General features: G+C 51.4%; 1 protein-coding gene across 1 annotated transcript in view; it reads left to right on the top strand.

Annotated features, from left to right (window-relative positions):
- Positions 1–16,237, top strand: part of LOC140384883 (exoskeleton protein RP43-like) — a 30,208-nt gene extending 13,971 nt beyond the window's left edge. The window contains exon 3 of the mRNA XM_072466814.1: positions 15,003–16,237. Within this exon, the coding sequence (XP_072322915.1) occupies positions 15,003–15,076 (74 nt within the window). The 3' untranslated portion in view covers positions 15,077–16,237. The remainder of the gene's footprint in view (positions 1–15,002) is intronic.
- Positions 16,238–17,437: the final 1,200 nt, after the last annotated feature.

The raw sequence follows: 17,437 nt of genomic DNA, 5'->3' as shown, positions 1-17,437 counted from the left end.
TTTGGAGGGGCTTTGCGAGAACTGTGTCTAAGGTGGTGAACACCCGGGTCAAGCCGAACTGAGGGTTAGCATTATTTGGGGTATCGGACGAGCCGGGAGTGCAGGAGGCGAAAGAGGCCGGTATTCTGGCCTATGTGTCCCTGGTAGCCCGGCGGAAGATTCTGCTACAGTGGAAGGATGCAAAGCCCCCAAGCATAGAAGCCTGGATCAGCGAGATGGCAGAGTTAATTAAATTGGAGAGGGTAAAGTTTGCCTTGCGAAGGTCTGTGCAGGGGTTCTTCAGGCGGTGGCAACCGTTCCTAGACTTTCTAGCGGAACGTTAGGAGGTGGTCAGCAGCAGCACCAACCCAGAGTGTGGGGGGGGGTGGGTTCGGGTATGTGTTTATTATTGTTTCATGGGGAGGTTTGTACATTGGGGGAATTCGCAATATAAGTGTACAATTTTGATCTGTGTGTTTAATGCTTTTCTTTTCTCTGTAAGGGGGGGTTTGTTGAAAATTTGCTAAGATAGAATAAAAATGTTTTTTTAAAGCAAGAGGGTGGCCAGGGAAAGGATTGGACCACTTAAGGACAGTGGGTAGAATCTGTGTGTTGAGCTAGAGGAAATGGGCGAGGTACTAAATGAGTACTCTGCATCAGTATTCAGCACAGAAAAGGACTTTGTGGAAAATGATTCTTGGGTAGGGTGTGTGGATAGTCTGAGTCATGTTGACATCAAAAAGGAGGAGGTATTGGGTATTTTAAAAGATATTAAGGTAGATAGGTTTCCTGGGCCAGATGGGATTTACCGTAGAATCTGAGGGAAGCAAAAGAGGAAATTGCTGGGGACTGACATCTTTGTATCCTCATTGGCTACAGGTGAGTTCCCAGAGGACTGGAATATGGCTAATGTGGTACTGCTGTTTCAGAAAAGTAGCAGGGATAATCGAGGAAACTTTAGGCCGGTGAGCCTCATGTCGGTAGTAGGTAAATTACTGGAGAGAATTCTCAGGGACAGTATTTATACCCATTTGGAAACAAATTGACTCATTAACGACAGCATGGTTTTGTGAAGGGGAGGTCATGCCTCACAAACTTGATCGAGTTTTTGAGGAGGTGACAAAGATGATTGATGTGGAGAGGGTGGCGGATGTTGTTTACATGGACTTTAGTAAAGCCTTTGACAAGGGGCCTCATGGCAGCCTGGTACAAAAAGGTGAAGTCACACAGGATCAGAGGTGAGGTGGCAAGATGGATACAGAACTGGCTCAGTCACAGAAGGCAGAGGGCAGCAGTAGAAGGATGTTTTTCTAACTGAAGGTTGTGAATGGTTGTGTTCCACAGTGATCTGTGCTGGGGTCTCTGTTGTTTGTAGTATACATAAACGATTGGAGGAAGATGTAGCTGGTCTACTAGTAAGTCTGCAGATGACACCAAGGTTGATGGAGTGGTAGATAGTGTTGAGGATTGTCAGAGGATATAGCAGGACATAGATAGGTTGGAGACTTGGGCAGAGAAAGGCAAATGGTGTTTAATCCGGACAAATGCGGTGTTATGCATTTTGGTAGCTCTAACATAGAAGGGAAATATACAGTAAATTCCAAAACTCTTAGGAATATGGAAAGTCAGGGAGACCTGGGCATACAGGTCCACAGATCTTTGAAAGTAGCAACACAAGTGGACAAGGTAGTCATTAAAGCATATGGAATGCTTGCCTTCATTGGACGGGGCATCGAGTATAAAAACTGGCAAGTCATGCTCCAGTTGTAAAGAACGTTGTGCTATGGGCCAGGGTTTAGAAAACTCCAAAGTATATTATGGAGTTCACCTGACCTACAACTGTTTATTGAATTTGGCTAGGAGGAGTACGTGAGCCTGCCTTTCAGGTGTTATTCAACAGACTTCTTTGGCGCTTTTAATCAAAATATAAGCTTTATTCTACAAATTTAGTTAACATTTGGATAAACATACACGGTAAGAACTTTTATCAACTAGAAACATAAAGACCCCACACAGCTACAGTAATCTATGTATAACCCTTAATGAATTCCCCTTTAACTGTTCTAATTCAATAACAAAATCCAAGAAAAAACAGAAACCCTTTTTCAAAGGTGTGGCCCAGCACACGCCATTCTCACTGGTATAAGACTTGTTATTGATACTCTGTTCCCCTTTTCAAACAGCAGGGTTGAATTCCTTTCAGAAAGCAATTGGCTCTTTTAAGTTACCAAGTAGTCTGGAAACAGCTTTTAAAATGATGATAGAGAAACACTTCTTTTAACCTGTGCAGTTCAAAACCAGTCTGAACTCAAAGCGAAAGGAAAAACTCACAAAGCCACAGCCCGGCTCCACCCACACAATGACATCACTGAAGCTATGTGATAAGACAAAAACATTTCTTAACGGGCCACTCCCATGACAGTTCTCCTTTTCAAAAATGTCAAGCTGGCAGAAGGGCTGCTGCAGGGACCCGAGGAGGTGATTAGCAATCTTCGTTCACAGGCAGAGGGGCCGGGGGTACTTGGGTTTCTGGCCTGATGATCAGAAGGGGGTGGGGGAGCCCCAGAGGGTTAACCTCAGTTGGGGTGGTTCGTCATTGCCGGGGCGGGGGGTGGGGGTGGGGGGGTGGGGGGGGGGGGTCGGGAGGGAGTTATGGATCAGGGGGAGTGGTCCCCCAAGGGCTCAGCTGGTAGGGATGGAGGTGGGTTGGGTGTCTCAGCACCCGCGGATCCACCATGCCAACCCTGGACCACGTGGTCCTATTCCGGGCAACCCCAGCCCAAACCAGCCAGTCCCACTGACCACGCATAACTACGACTGTGGAGGCCTCTGGCCGTGCAGCTGAAGGCTATTGCTAATTCGGAAATGGCAATCATAGTTCATAGATTATCATAGAATTTACAGTGCAGAAGGAGGCCATTCGGCCCATCGAGTCTGCACCGGCTCTTGGAAAGAGCACCCTACCCAAGGTCAACACCGCCACCCTATCCCCATAACCCAGTAACCCCACCCAACACTAAGGGCAATTTTGGACACTAAGGGCAATTTATCATGGCCAATCCACCTAACCTGCACATCTTTGGACTGTGGGAGGAAACCGGAGCACCCGGAGGAAACCCACGCACACACGGGGAGGATGTGCAGACTCCGCACAGACAGTGACCCAAGCTGGAATCGAACCTGGGACCCTGGAGCTGTGAAGCAATTGTGCTATCCACAAGGCTACCGTGCTGCCCAAATTGCGTGAGCACCTAATATTTCCCTCGTGGACTCCCGTGGGTCGGCATGCTATCTAGCGAGTGGGGTATTGCCTAGCATCGTAATCAGACCGACGAAGCTGAATACTATGGAAGGCAACACCATAGATGCAGTGGCCAACATCCGAACACCCAGAGGCTGGGGCACAGAACCAGGGACATTTCTGCAGCCGGAAGGTGGGTGAGTGCATTGGGGAGGGGACCACTGCCTTGTCCAGATAATGTTACATGCAGGTGTCTGTGGTATAGGGTCTGGATTCCGGTGACCAGGTCGCCCGCTGTGGCCAGGAGTGCATGGGCTAGGCGTGCCATGTGATTGGGGGGGGGGGAGACAAATGGGAGGACTGGAGAATTGAGGGTCCCGGGGTGGAAGACTGGTTGTCAGCCTTACACCTTCTCCCAATTCCTGAAAGATATTACACACTATTATTATCTTGGATCCCACAAAACTTGCCCTCATGCTGCTGCTGGCAGGCAAGGCAGCCAGACACCAGAGAAGGCGGCAGCAGCAGCGTCAACAGAGGCTCGAGGCAGCAGCCCATGTGCCAGATCCCACCCCACATCCTGTGGCCCGGCCACCCATCAGGCCAGGGGGCCCCAGAGGGGGAGACCTGCAACAGCCCAACGTGTACAGGCGTCGCTAGTCTTTTGAACTGATGAGGGACAACATATGCCGCAGGAGCCTCCGCCTCAACAAGGGGACGGTATGGCACCTGTACCAAGTCCTCACCATCAAGGTCACCGCAGCCCTGAACCTCTACACCTCAAGATTGTTCCAGGGCTCGAGCGGTGACTTCTGCGGCATCTCACAATCTGCAGCCCACAAATGCATCCATGAAGCCCCCCCCCCCCCCCCCCGAACAGGCGACTAGGGGCTTTTCACAGTAACTTAATTGAAGCCTACTTGTGACAATAAGCGATTATTATTATTATATAAATTGTGACATGGGCCAGGCCCAACAAGATGCCCTGGCAGAAGAATTCTCCATCACCGATGGGATGTCCGAGGTCCAGAGGCTAATAGATGGCACATATTTCACCTTGCACACACTGAGCCATCAGGTCAAATATTTTGTAGTGGCCTGCTGCGTCCTCCACAACCTTGCACAGCAACAGGGCATTGTGCTGGAGGTGGGGGTGGGGAAGGAATATGTGGCAATCTCCGAGAAGGAGGATGAGGAAGCACTAGACCAGGAGGGGCTGAAGGACAAGCTCAGGAAGGACCCACAGGACCATCTGGAGGATGGAGTACTGGCGGGAGTGGTTCTGACAAGCCCGGAAGGCCAGAAACGTCCTCATCCTCGCCCACTTCACAAAGGATGTGGCCTCGTCTGTCTTTCCGCCACCCTACTAGGGTCTGTGTAACATCACTCCAGGGTGATGGGACTGTGTCGGCAGTGTCAGTGGATCAGAGTTGAGGGCAGGGGAGGTGATGAAAACCCGCAGAGAGCTGAACACTTGTGTGTTGGGGGAGAGGAGTCCAGGACCTCCATGACTGGGAGATGGGGCATGGGGCAGGTGCTTGGCCCGCATAGCGGAAGAAACATCATTTTGGCCGAGGTCAACAATTCCGTGCTCTACAGCTGAATCTGGGTGTGTTCCCAGGATACACATCAAAGATGAAGACAGCCTGCTGCTTACCGCATCCTATGGCCTTCAATGTCCCTGGCAGATGTTCTGGGGCTGCAGGGTGGCATATGCACAGCCGTGGCACTTGCACAGCCGTCCCGCCCTGTTCCAGGTGTTGATCGCGAGAAGCGGCGTGTCAGGATTTGGAAGTCAAGGGAAGGTGGTGGCCGCCGTCCTCACTCCTTAGAGTGGCTCTGGATTGACACCCAACGCCTCCTCCACCCCATCGTTGTCCATAGGGCTCTGGAGTTCACCTTGGGACGGTGGGCCAGTTGGATCAAGCCCGACTGCCCCTGCGGCATCTGGCTCTGCCAGCCCTGGCGGCTCCCAAATGTCCGCAGAATAGTGTCAACGCCCTCAGCGATGCTCCTCAGTTACTGCGATATGCTCCTCAGTGCCTCGGCAATGCCCACCTGAGACTGGAATATGCTCCGCAGCACTTCATCAAAGTCCACCTGGTACTGGGTGACTTTCCCCAGCGACTGGGACATGCCATCGACGTTACCAATTCAGCCATGCCTCGAACACCTCCATTCATGCTGCCAACGCTGTGCATCAGGCTATCCACTGCAGTTGCCACTCTGGAAGTGTGGACATTGATGCCACGCATTGCCGGCGCCATATCCAGCTCCCGTAGTCTCTGGGATTCTTCCAATCGGCTATGGACCTGACAACCCCCTCTAAATATCACGGCCGCAACCTCCGACTGCTGTCTCACCTGGACATTCCTGCCACCACATGATGCACATCAGCAACTGTGAGGTGCTCACCAGAATGTGCCCCAGGAGCCTGCCCACCAAGGTGTGTGTCTGTGCACTGGTGGAGGGTGGGGTTGACAGCTGTGATGCAAAAATTGTGGCATCCTTGTAGCTTTCCTCCTCCTGGGAGGAAGCGGGGGCACCATTCTGGATGGGCTGGTGCGGTCAGCTGCAGGTCCTGCAGGAGAGTGCACATGTGGTCAATGGGAGCCATGGGTCAATCTGGGCCCTCTCCCATTGGTTGTGTGCCAACTTCTCCTGCAGGGACACATAGGGGGCATCGTTAGCTGCACGCATGGTTCATCTCAGGGTTGGGGGGATGGGGGAGTGCTCAGGGGTCGGGGGAGGGGGCTTGGGGGGGTGGGAACATAAGCAATACGGGGGGGTATGGGGAGTATGGATCGGAAATGGGGTGGCGTGGGTGGCACTGCTGGACATGGGTGGGCTGGGGCATGGAATGGTGCTGGGCGGGGGGCAGGCCAGGCACATTCTCTTGGGGTGGGGGCAGTGCCAACTTACCCGAGCCCCTCTGTGGAGGTCGTTGACCTTCTTGCGGCACTGGGTATCGGTCCTCCCCGTTACGCTCCCCGAGCTGACGGCCGCTGCCTCTTCCTCCCAGGTGACACTGGCTGCCCTGTGGTTGACACTCTGAGACCCTTGGGGGAACAGGGCATCCTATCTGGCCTCGAACGCTTCAAACAATCTGATCAGATCTGCATCCCTGAATCGTGGGGCTGGTCGTCTCAACGGCATGTCTGCGAGCTGAGTGGGGTTGGCTGTATGGAGCGGTCTAAGTGCTGCCCGCCCTCGTTAGCAGGTTGCTGGCGTATCAGCCTGATTTGCCGCATGAAACCCGTGGGGTTTCGTTAAGTGGATCAATTAATGTTTATCGTGGTGATGGCCTTGCTGGCCAATCAGCGTGAGGCTCGCCGCAGTTCCCACGTGCTACCACACTTAGAACCTTTTTTGTAAAATCACACCCTATAAGTGTGATGGCAGTCTCCAAATGCTCCTCCTCACCCCCTCCAGCCTCCACACTCCCCATCACTCCCTTCAGCCTCCACACTCCCCCTCGCTCCCTCCAGCCTCCACATTCTTCCCCTCGCTCCCTCTAGCCCCTATACGCTTTACTCTCATTCCCCCGTCTCCACACACTTCCCTTACTCCCTTCAGTGTCCACACTCTCCTCCCTCCAGTCTTCACATGCGCCCCCTCACTCCATCCAGTTTCCACATTGTCCCTCCTTGCTCCCTCCAGTCTTCCGTCCAGGGTCCTCACTGATCTCTCTCCCGGTATCCACAGTCCTGCTTCCATCCCAACTTCATGTCTTTCCAGGGCCATCCTGGAAAACGTCATTCATGGTTTCCAGCCAGCCCTGTAAATGGTTATCTTCAGTTGTTGTGGGGGAGGATGGGGAATGGGCGCGGTGGGATTAAGTAGGGAGCAATTAAGGGAGAAAGGGTGAAATAGGGGGTGGGGAAATTAATGGGGATGGGGTATTAAGGGAGATGGAGGGATGGAGTGGGGAGGGGAAGAGAGGACAATAAGGGAAGTTGGGTGGGGGAGAGAGAGGGAGGGTGGTTGTGGGGGAAGGAAGAGAACATCTGCAACCTGGGTTTCTGTGAAGGTCAGGATTAATGCACGCCCCTATCCCTAACTGAGAGTGACAGATGCAAATCTGACGCAGGAGAAGAGGGTACAAAGGACTCGGTGATGTGAAAATAGGGATATGGGCCTATACGACCCACACTCCACCGGGTCCTTATCCTTCTTTAACAGCAGAGAAATCGAAGCCTACCCCAAAGTCTGTGGTAAGACCCCCTAAAATACCCTCAAGCATTCCCACAATCAGCGGCGCAAACTTATCCTAAACTTCTTATAATATTCCACCTTCCCTGACTGCATCCTCCCAATTGCCTCCTTCACCTTCTGCTCCCTCACCGGCCCCTCCAGCCCTGCTCTGTCCTCTTCTTCCAATCTCGGGTACTCCAATCCGTCCAGGAACTCCCTCATCTCTCGCTCCTCTCCCAGTTGCTCCGACCTATACAACTTCTTAAAGAACTCCTCAAAAACTTTATTGATCTGCTCCGGGGCCACCACCAGCTTTCCTACCTCATCCCGCACCTGAACTATCTCCCTCGCCGCCACCTCCCTCCGGGGTTGGCCGGTCAGCATACTCCCTGCCTTCTTCCCATGTTCATAGACCCTCCCCGCCCTTCTCAACTGGCGCACCGCTTTCCCTGTGGACAACTGGTCAAACTTCGCCTGAAGCTCCTTCGCCCTGGCCAAGAGGGCCTGGTCTGGGTCCACTGTGTACCTCCTATCCACCTCCAACATCTCTTCTATCAATTTTTGGTGCTCATCTCTCTCTTCCTTGTCCACCTTAGCCTTGTACAAATTCACATCACCCGTCACTACTACCTTCAGAGCCTCCCAAACCACCGCCTGCGAAACCTCCCCTGTGCAATTAAACCCCACATATTTCTCAATCACCTTCCCAATCTTCTCGCAGATCCAGTCCTCTAGGACGCCACGTCTATTCTCCACCCGTCCTCTGAGCCACCCCCTTCTCCAGAACCACATCCTCAAATGCAGGTCATGGTCCAAAATCAATATTGCTGAATACTCTGACCCTTTGACCCTGGCCAATGACGGCTTCCCCACCATACAAAAGTCTATTCTCGAGTACACTTTATGTACCCGGGAGAAAAATGAATACTTCGGCTCTCTCATATGCAGGAACCTCTGTGGGTCCACTCCTCCCATTTCCCTCATGAGCGCAGCCAGCACCTTCACCGCCCCTGACTAGGCCAGCGAGTGCGGCAGAGAGCTATTCACCTTCAGCTCTTGCACCATATTCCAATCCCCCCTTCATTGTTAACTCGTGGGTATCCAAATCTGCGATGGCATCCAGCATGCTCTTCACAAACCCTGCATTACTCCAGTTGGGGTCATATAGGCTCGCCAGTGCCACCAACCCCCTCGCCACAATCACGTACCTACCCCTCTGGTCTGTCACCACCTTCTCTATCTGAAACCTCACCCTCTTGCCCACCAATACCGCTAACCCCCAAGCCCTGCTATCGAACCCCGAGTGGAAAACCTGGCTCACCCAAAACTTTCAGAGTTCAGAGCCTCACCTGATCTATCACCCTCAGGTGGGTCTCCTGCAGCATCACCACGTCGGCCTTTCGACTCTTTTAAATGTGTAAATACCCTCAACCCATTCACCGATCACCCTAGCCCCCTCACATTCCACGGTACTATTCTGACCGGAGCTCTCACACCCCACCACTCCCCAGCCCTCATATCTGCCATTACCTGACCCGCCCAGTCCTTTTGTTGCCGCCAAACCCCTCCCAGAATCCTCCCATCCACTTCCTCTTGAAAACACCGCTCCCAGTATCAATCCCACACCCCCACCTTTCACACCTCCCAGGCCCATCGAAACATGTTTGATCAAGTTCCAATGACCGTGGCCCCTCCACCCACCACACTCCCATTCACTCGTCTTTCTTTGCTTGCTAGTATGGAGGCCCCTGCCCAGGCTCCCTTCCTCCCAATCCCTTCCTCCATGACCCAATCCCAGAAAACAAAGACCTCAAACATAACCAGTGTCCAAAAACCATGCCCCAGAAAAAAACACCATAACTCCGAAGCCCAATATTCTCACACTCACTGTAACCCATAGCAGAGAGTACACTATCCTTCCCCATCAACCCAAAAACCAAACTCCCAACTGTTCCCCCCACAAATAAAAACAAATAAACATCCTGAAATAAGAAACAAGAGATAAGGCTTCACACAGCATTTCACTCCCCTTCCTTCAGTCCAGAACCAAATCCCAGTTCCATTCTCATTTTACCCCCAATCCTTCAGCCTTCACGAATGCCACCGCCGCCTCCACCGTCTCAAAGCAGAAGTCCCTCGAATTATAGGTCACCCTCAGCTTCGCCGGATAGATTATGCTGAACCTCAGAACATTGCTGAAGAGTGCAGTCTTCAGCTGACCAAAGGCCACCCGCCATCTCGCCAGCACTGTGGTTAAGTCCTGGATATATACGAATACCAGCTCCTTTCCACTTCACCTCACGTCTTTGTTTTGCCCAACTCAGGATCTTCTCTTTATCGTGTGATGCACGATCAATTACATAAAGATGAGAGTTGGATACAATCGAGGCTTTATTGCACTAAGATGTGTGGTCTCCTACAGCAGCTGGCGAAATGGCTGCTGTACGAGGAGCACACATATTTATACTCTGCCTACTGGGTGGAGCCAGCAGGCAGGGAACTACCCCCGTACCTGTAGTACAGGGCCTTACCACAAAGCACCGAATATATACATTCACCCCCTGTTAAAATTGAATCCGGCGGGGGTGGTGGAGAACTATATACAGGTAGACGTTTTAAAGTACAGAGAGAAAAAAAATTGAGTCCAGCGGGGTGGAGGAGAAAATAATATACAGAGTGATGATGTTTTAAAAGCCCAGGTCATGTTACAGATTCAGTTGGTCCGGAGCCTTGATCTGCCGTTGGGAGCGCCGCAGTGCTGGCGGCGATTCCGGTGTCAGTCTGGTCTTCGGTGGCTCTGGGAGAGTATCGAAGTCCTCTTCATCCCCGGGTGTGGGCTGGGGGAGGACGGATTGTCCTGGGGCGGGGGTTGCAGCTGGGTGCGCCGGGGGAGGGCGGGGGGTGGCGCTGGGCCAGGGGGGTGTGAGTGTGCGGACCCAGCTGGTGTCAGGCCCCTGAGGGAGACTGTATCTTGGCAGCCGTCGGGGTACGCTACATGGGCGTACTGTGGGTTGGCGTGGAGTAGCTGTACCCTCTCAACCAACGGGTCCGCCTTGTGGAGTCGTACGTGTTTATGGAGGAGTATGGTTCCTGGAGCTGCAAGCCAAGTCGTGAGTGACACCCCGGAGGTGGACTTCCGAGAGCAGGCAAAGAGACGTTCATGGGGTGTTTCATTTGTCGCAGTGCACAGGAGTGACCGAATGGAGTGCAGGGCGTCAGGGAGGACCTCCTGCCAGCGGGAGGCCAGGAGATCTCTGGACCATAGGGCCAGCTGGACGGCCCTCCAGACCGTCCCATTCTCCCTCTCCACCTGCCCGTTTCCCCAGGGGTTGTAGCTGGTCAACCTGCTCGAGGCGATACCCCTGTTGAGCAGGAACTGCGCAGCTCATCACTCATGAATGAGGATCCCCTGTCCCTGAAGCCGAACAGAGCGAAGATGGTGTTGAGGGCTTTGATGATGGTGGCAGACGTCATGTCGGGGCATGGGATGGCGAAGGGGAATCTGGAATATTCATCAACCACACTGAGGAAGTATGTGTTATGGTCGGTGGAGGGGAGGGGCCCTTTGAAGTCCACGCTGAGGCGTTCAAAGGGGCGGGTGGCCTTCACCAGGCCTGCACAGTCTGGCCGGTAGAAGTGCGGTTTGCACTCCGCGCAGACCTGGTCGTCTCTGGTGATAGCCCTGACTTCCTCGATGGAGTAGGGCAGATTGCAGGCCTTGATGAAATGGTAAAAACGTGTGACCCCCGTGTGACAGAGGTTGTCGTGCAGGGTCCGGAGTCGGTCCACCTGTGCGCTGGCACATGTACCTCGGGATAGGGCATCGTGGGGCTCATTGAGCTTACCGGGGCGATACAAAATCTCATAGTTGTAGGTGGAGAGCTCGATCCTCCACCTCAAGATTTTATCGTTTTTGATCTTACCCCGCTGTGTGTTATTGAACATAAAGGCAACCGACCGTTGGTCAGTGAGAAGAGTGAATCTCCTGCCGGCCAGGTAATGCCTTCAATGCCTCACAGCTTCAACGATGGCTTGGGCCTCTTTCTTGACGGAGGAATGCCGAATTTCGGAGGCATGTAGGGTTCATGAAAAAAACGGCACGGGCGTGCCTGCCTGGTTGAGGGTGGCGGCTAGAGCAACGTCTGATGCATCGCCCTCGACTTGGAATGTGAAGGCCTGGTGAGCATCGGCCGTTAAGGGAAAAAGAGTGGATTGAATGAGTGGGTGGGCCTTGTCTGCATAGTTTGGGACCCACTGGCGTGATGAGAAAAGAACCCCAGGAATTGTTTGAGGGCCTTGGGGCAGTGGGGGAGGGGGAGCTTCATGAGGGGGCGCATGCGGTCATGATCGGGCCCCAGAACTCCGTTCTGGACCACATAGCCGAGGATGGCTAAGCAGTTCGTGCTGAACACGCACTTCTCCTTGTTGTAGGTTAGGTTGAGGAGAGTGGCGTCATGGTCCTGCTGATCATGGCCGCAGATGGTGAAATTGTCCAGGTACGGTAAAGTGGCCCGCAGCTCGTACCGGTCAACCATTCGGTCCATTTCCAGTTCAAAAACCGAGACCTCGTTGGTGATGCCAAAGGGAACCCTAAGAAAGTGGTAAAGGCGGCCATCTGCCTCGAAGGCAGTGTATGGGCGTTCCGCCTTAAGGATGGGGAGCTGGTGGTAGGCGAATTTCAAGTCCACAGTTGAGAAGACTGTGCAATCTGATTGTCCATATCAGATATGCGTGGGAGGGAGTACGTGTCAAGCTGCGTGTACCTATTGATGGTCTGGCTGTAGTCCACGACCATCCTGTGTGTCTCCCCAGTTTTCACAACTACCACTTGGACCCTCCAGGGGTCGTTGCTGGCCTCGATGATGCCTACCCGAAGCAGTCGCTGGACCTCGGACCTGATGAAGGTCCTGTCCAGGATGCTGTACCGTCTGCTCCGAGTGGCGACGGGTTTGCAATCCGGGGTTAAGTTTGCAAAGAGGGAAGGCGGGTCGACCTTTAGGGTCGCGAGGCCACATACAATAAGGGGTGGTAGGGGCCCGCCGAATTACAGTGTTAGGCTCTGGAGATTGCACTGGAAGTCCAGGCCGAGTAGCAGGGCAGCGCAGAGGTTGGAGGCGGAAGCTGCTGAACTCCGCACCCTGGACAGTGAGAGTGGTGATGCAGTACCCCCGGATTACCACAGAGTGGGACCCGGAGGCCAGGAAGATTCTCTGGTTAGCGGGGTGTACCGCGAGGGAGCAGCGCCTCACCTTATCGGGCTGAATGAAGCTCTCAGTGCTCACTGAGTCCAGCAGACAGGAGATCTCGTGTCCATCAATCTTCACATTGGTAGAAGCCGTTGCCAGGTTGTGTGGGTGTGACTGGTCACTCATGACCGAGGCGAGACACGGCTGATCGTCGGCGGTTGCGGGCGCGCGCGGCCAGATGAGGTGCCTGGGGAGCATGGGTCCTGGTAAGATGGCAGTGCCCACGGGCCGCACGTGTCGTGGAGAAAACGAGATGGCGGTGCCTGACGATCCTGGGGAGAACAAGATGGCACCGCCCACGGACCACACGTGGTCCGGGATGGGGATGATGGTGGCGCCCACTGGCCGCACGTGGGGGGAGCTGGAACAATAGCGGCAACTGAGCGGGCCTGGCACACCTTCTCGCCACAGGCCTTGCAAAGGGCGCTCCGGGCTGGACAGCGCTGTCAATGGTGTTTGGACTGCCCACAGGAGTAACATTTGGGGCCCCCGGTGTTGGTTGGCTGCCGCGTGGCACCGGCGTGGGGCTGGCTGACGGCGGTCACTGGTGGGGTGCACGATGGGGTGGCTGTCTGCGGAGTCCACGATGTACAGGAGGGGTGGGCCGCACGGTCGGGGGCGTAGGCCTGGATGTTGCGCGAAGCGACCAGAAGCGAGAGCGCTAGCTTTTTGGTTTCCGCGAGGTCAAGCGTGGCCCCTTTTAAGAGGTGCTGGTGGATGTAATCGGACCCTATCCCCGTAACAAAAGCGTCTCTCATGAACAAGTTTGAGTGTTCTGTTGCCGAGGCGGCCTGACAGTCACAGTCTCTAACTAGGGGAATCAGGGCATGCCAGAAATCTTCCACCGACTCACCAGGAAGTTGACGACGAGTGGAGAGGCAGTGCCTGGCGTAGAGCGTGTTAGTCCACTGAGCGTAGTTTTCCTTCAGTAGCACCATGGCATCTGCGTAAGTCGGCGCGTCCTGGATAAGCGGAAAGACGTTGGAGCTCAGCCGCGTGTAAAGGATCTGAATCTTCTGTGCTTCTGGAATTGGGTCTGGCGCAGACCCGATGTACGCTTCGAAACAGGCTAGCCAATGTTCAAAGTCCTTTTTGGCGTTGTCTGATTGCGGATGCAGCTGCAGGCGATCCGGCTAGATGCGGAGGTCCATCTTCTGAAAACTTAGTGCAATAAATTGATGCATGATCAATTACAGAAAAACGAGAGTTGGATGCAATCGAGGCTTTATTGCACTAAGATGTGTGGCCTCCTACAGCAGCTGCCGAAATGGCTGCTGTACGTGGAGCACACATATTTATACTCCGCCTACTAGGCGGAGCCAGCAGGCAGGGAACTACCCTCGTACCTGTAGTACAGGGCCTTACCGTTAAGCACCTACACCGACATCCTCTATATACAATATATACATCAGTGGTGACTACCACATCGTGGTATTTATGAAAACAAATTATGACCACCCTTGGCGGCTCGTTTGCCTTCGGCTTGGGCCTGAGCGACTGATGAACCCTTTACAGTTCATACCGGGAGGGTTCCTCCCCTTCCTGCCAGCAGCTCCGCCAGCACCTTTCCGAAGTAGTCAGCCGACCTCGGGCCCTCATCCCCTCCGGCAAGCCCACTATTCTCAAATTCTGCCATCTCAACCTGTTCTCCAGGTCCTCGACCTTGGCTCTAAGTCCTTTTTTGGCCTCCACCACCCTCTGCAGTTCCTCACCCATCGAGGTGATCTGGTCACTGTGCTGCAACAGAGCTTCCTCCACCTCCTTCAACTTCTCTCCTTGCTCCCGTAACTCGTCTTCAATACCGCCCTCTTCACCGGGGCCATCACCTCCTCCACCAGCTCCTTCATCACAGCACCTCCATGTGTGAACTGCGTCTCAAATTCTCCAGCCATCACCTCGGTCAAAATCTCTAAGGCCCCACCCCGCAACCCAGTCTCCGCCATCTTTCCTGCTGCCGGGCTGACGTGTTCACTCGAAGGCAAACCTTCACTTGCACCCTTCTGACCGGCATTTTTTTCCTGGATTTTTGACATTCTCCTTCTTCCCTATATCTTACTGCACTAGCTTATCCAAAAACTACTCCTGGAACCGGGCATTAAATTCCAAAAACCAGAGCCTCAAGCAGGAGCCACCCAACATGCCGTCTCCGGAAGTCCCACTTTATGTTCAATACTTAAATGTAGCTGATCATTAAATGTCCCCTGGGGATTTATTGCAAACTCTAATATATGCATCTTAGGTGAAAAGAATAACTTTTATTAACATACTTAAAATAAAAAAGAATCAGTACCACTGTATATGTTAGCTATTCCCAAGTTTTTATTTTGGTTTTGTCTTTGCAGGTGAAGGTTCTCTTCATTGGAGCCAATGCAACCCATTTATGTTGATATTGTGCATGTTGCTGAGTTCCTTATGAATGTTGTAATTTCTGTAGATCAATCAGAAGCTACTTTTGTTTTTTCTTTGCACATTTACCTCTAAAATAATTCAACAACTTTGTTCTGCATTGGTTACTTGAACATTTTAATGGGTTTTATGCAAACATGATTCAAATTTTTGAAGTGTGCTTCATTCCATTTACAACATCGATGGTTTACAGCAGTCCTGTGCCTAAATGAACACATTGAAGAGGTTTAAAGAGTTGCAAAATGCTGCTGTTAAAGAAGCATAAAAATGATCTCAAAATTTCATCAAGAATTTATTGATATCTTACGAGTAAATTCACAACTTATATAATTCCAACCCTGTGAAAAATCTACATAGTACTGAGGAATGTTTGCTCGACTTGATTGGATGCTATTCCCTAAAACATTTGGGAGCAAAATTTGTCTTTGTTAACAGTGCAAACGGGATCATAACAAATCATCAGCCCATTTACAGTGTATTTGTTTCAAAGTAAATGAAGATGTGTGATTTTCTATGTATCTGTTTTACACTAGTGATGAACACCAATGTCACCCGATATTTCTTTCACATATTCCTTGTTCTGCCAATCTAATTATTTGCTTTTTTTCCTCAAATGTTATGGGTTGGATTCTCCGCCATCTGAATGCTCCATTTTGCCGGCAGCCCGGGGGTTTCCTGACGGTGTGGGGCTCCCCCACAATAGTAAAACCCCATTAACCAGCCGGCGAAACGGAGCATGCCGCCGGGGTGCTGAACCAGAAATCTGGCGTGACGGGCGGTGAATCCAGCCCTATATTTTTCATATATTTTGAGCTGCAGAGATAAAATCAATCAATATTTCATTTAGTTTGTAATGGTAATAACTTTGTAGAGGCTTTATCTGCAGTGCATAAATAGAAGATAGCCACAACGATTCGGCTTTGGCTCCAGAATGAACTTCGTAATAATTTCCGAGACAATAACATATTTTGTTCCCAAGTTTCTTGCTGCTCGTTAGTTTCCACTTGGATTATAAATTGAAGGTAAAATTAATTTACCAATGTTTGTTTCCTACCAACAAAATTTATGTTGGCTCAGAACCTTTAGTTTATTCATTACAGTCATGTGCTCTGTTATAGCCAAAAAATAAACACATTGTAGCATTTAACTGCACAATTATTGTTCAAAAATAAAATATATTATTCAAAATGTTGATATGCTGTCTCACATTTAGAAACATATATCAGGCATTAAACATTTGGCATGCATTCTTCCAATCTTTTTCAATCCCCTCACACAAACATAAGAATATCACTTCAATGTTTTTTCCAATCAGGTATAAACTGAACCTGAAATTAGGATATTTAACAAGAGCACCTCATGACTCATAATTCTGGGAGTTTACATAATGGGGCAAACTTAGGGCATTATAAATGCATGTTATTGGATTTTTTATCTGTTATAAAATGGCAAAAACAAAAACTCTTGCTGTTGGACATGGGCAGTTTGTTCAATGTTTGGTTGTGAATGCAGAAAAAAAACCCACAGTACCTTCCAGAGTGTTACATGGCTGCACATGCATGCAACTTAGTGGCAATATTAGTGGTGAGAGCAACAGTTAAAGGGATGTAGGACTTCTGGTTGCACGATGTAGGGGAAGCGCACGTGTTTTTTCTCCTGAAGATTCTTTTTACATGTTCCTTCTGAATGCACTGGTGTATTGCTATTTGCCGTCGCGAAAACTAAGTTAAACACTCAGGTAGCAAGTTTTTGTTTAGGATACCAAAGAATTTAAAACATACAGGCCGGAAAAAATTAAATGGGGAAAATACCCTTGCCAAGACGGCTACCATTAAGATGATGGCCAACTCTCCCACACTTCTAACAATGTTATGACACCCTGGGCTAGTGCGTGATCAATTCCAGCCCCACTTGACCAACACAATTGAATTAACCAATAATTCTTAGAAAAATACCCGAAGCCGGGCGGCACTGTGGCGCAGTGGTCAGCACTTCTGTCTCACGCCGCCAAGGGGCCGGGTTCCACTCCGGCCCTAGATCACTGTCCTTGTGGAGTTTGCACATTCTCCCTGTGTCAGCATGGTTCTCACCCCCACAACCCAAAGACGTGCAGGGTAGGTGGATTGGCCATGCTAAACTGCCCCTTAGTTGGGAAAAAAAGAAAAATACCTGAAACCTTTTCCCATTGGCTGTCCAATAATTATAGTCACCAGGTTTGTAAGTTTAAATACAATTACTGTTTATTTGTAACAAGAAGTATAGTAAAATATGCAGCAAAACAACGAGTTAACTTACCTAATTCCTAATTCCCGTCTTCAACTTGCCCCTACCTCTACAAACACACTCACACACGCACGTGTTGTTACGGGGC

Source organism: Scyliorhinus torazame, chromosome 10 (genome assembly GCF_047496885.1).
Source record: "Scyliorhinus torazame isolate Kashiwa2021f chromosome 10, sScyTor2.1, whole genome shotgun sequence".
NCBI lineage: Eukaryota > Metazoa > Chordata > Chondrichthyes > Carcharhiniformes > Scyliorhinidae > Scyliorhinus > Scyliorhinus torazame.
The sequence above is the reverse complement of the archived record's forward strand: the minus strand, read 5'-3'. Positions and strand labels throughout refer to the sequence as shown.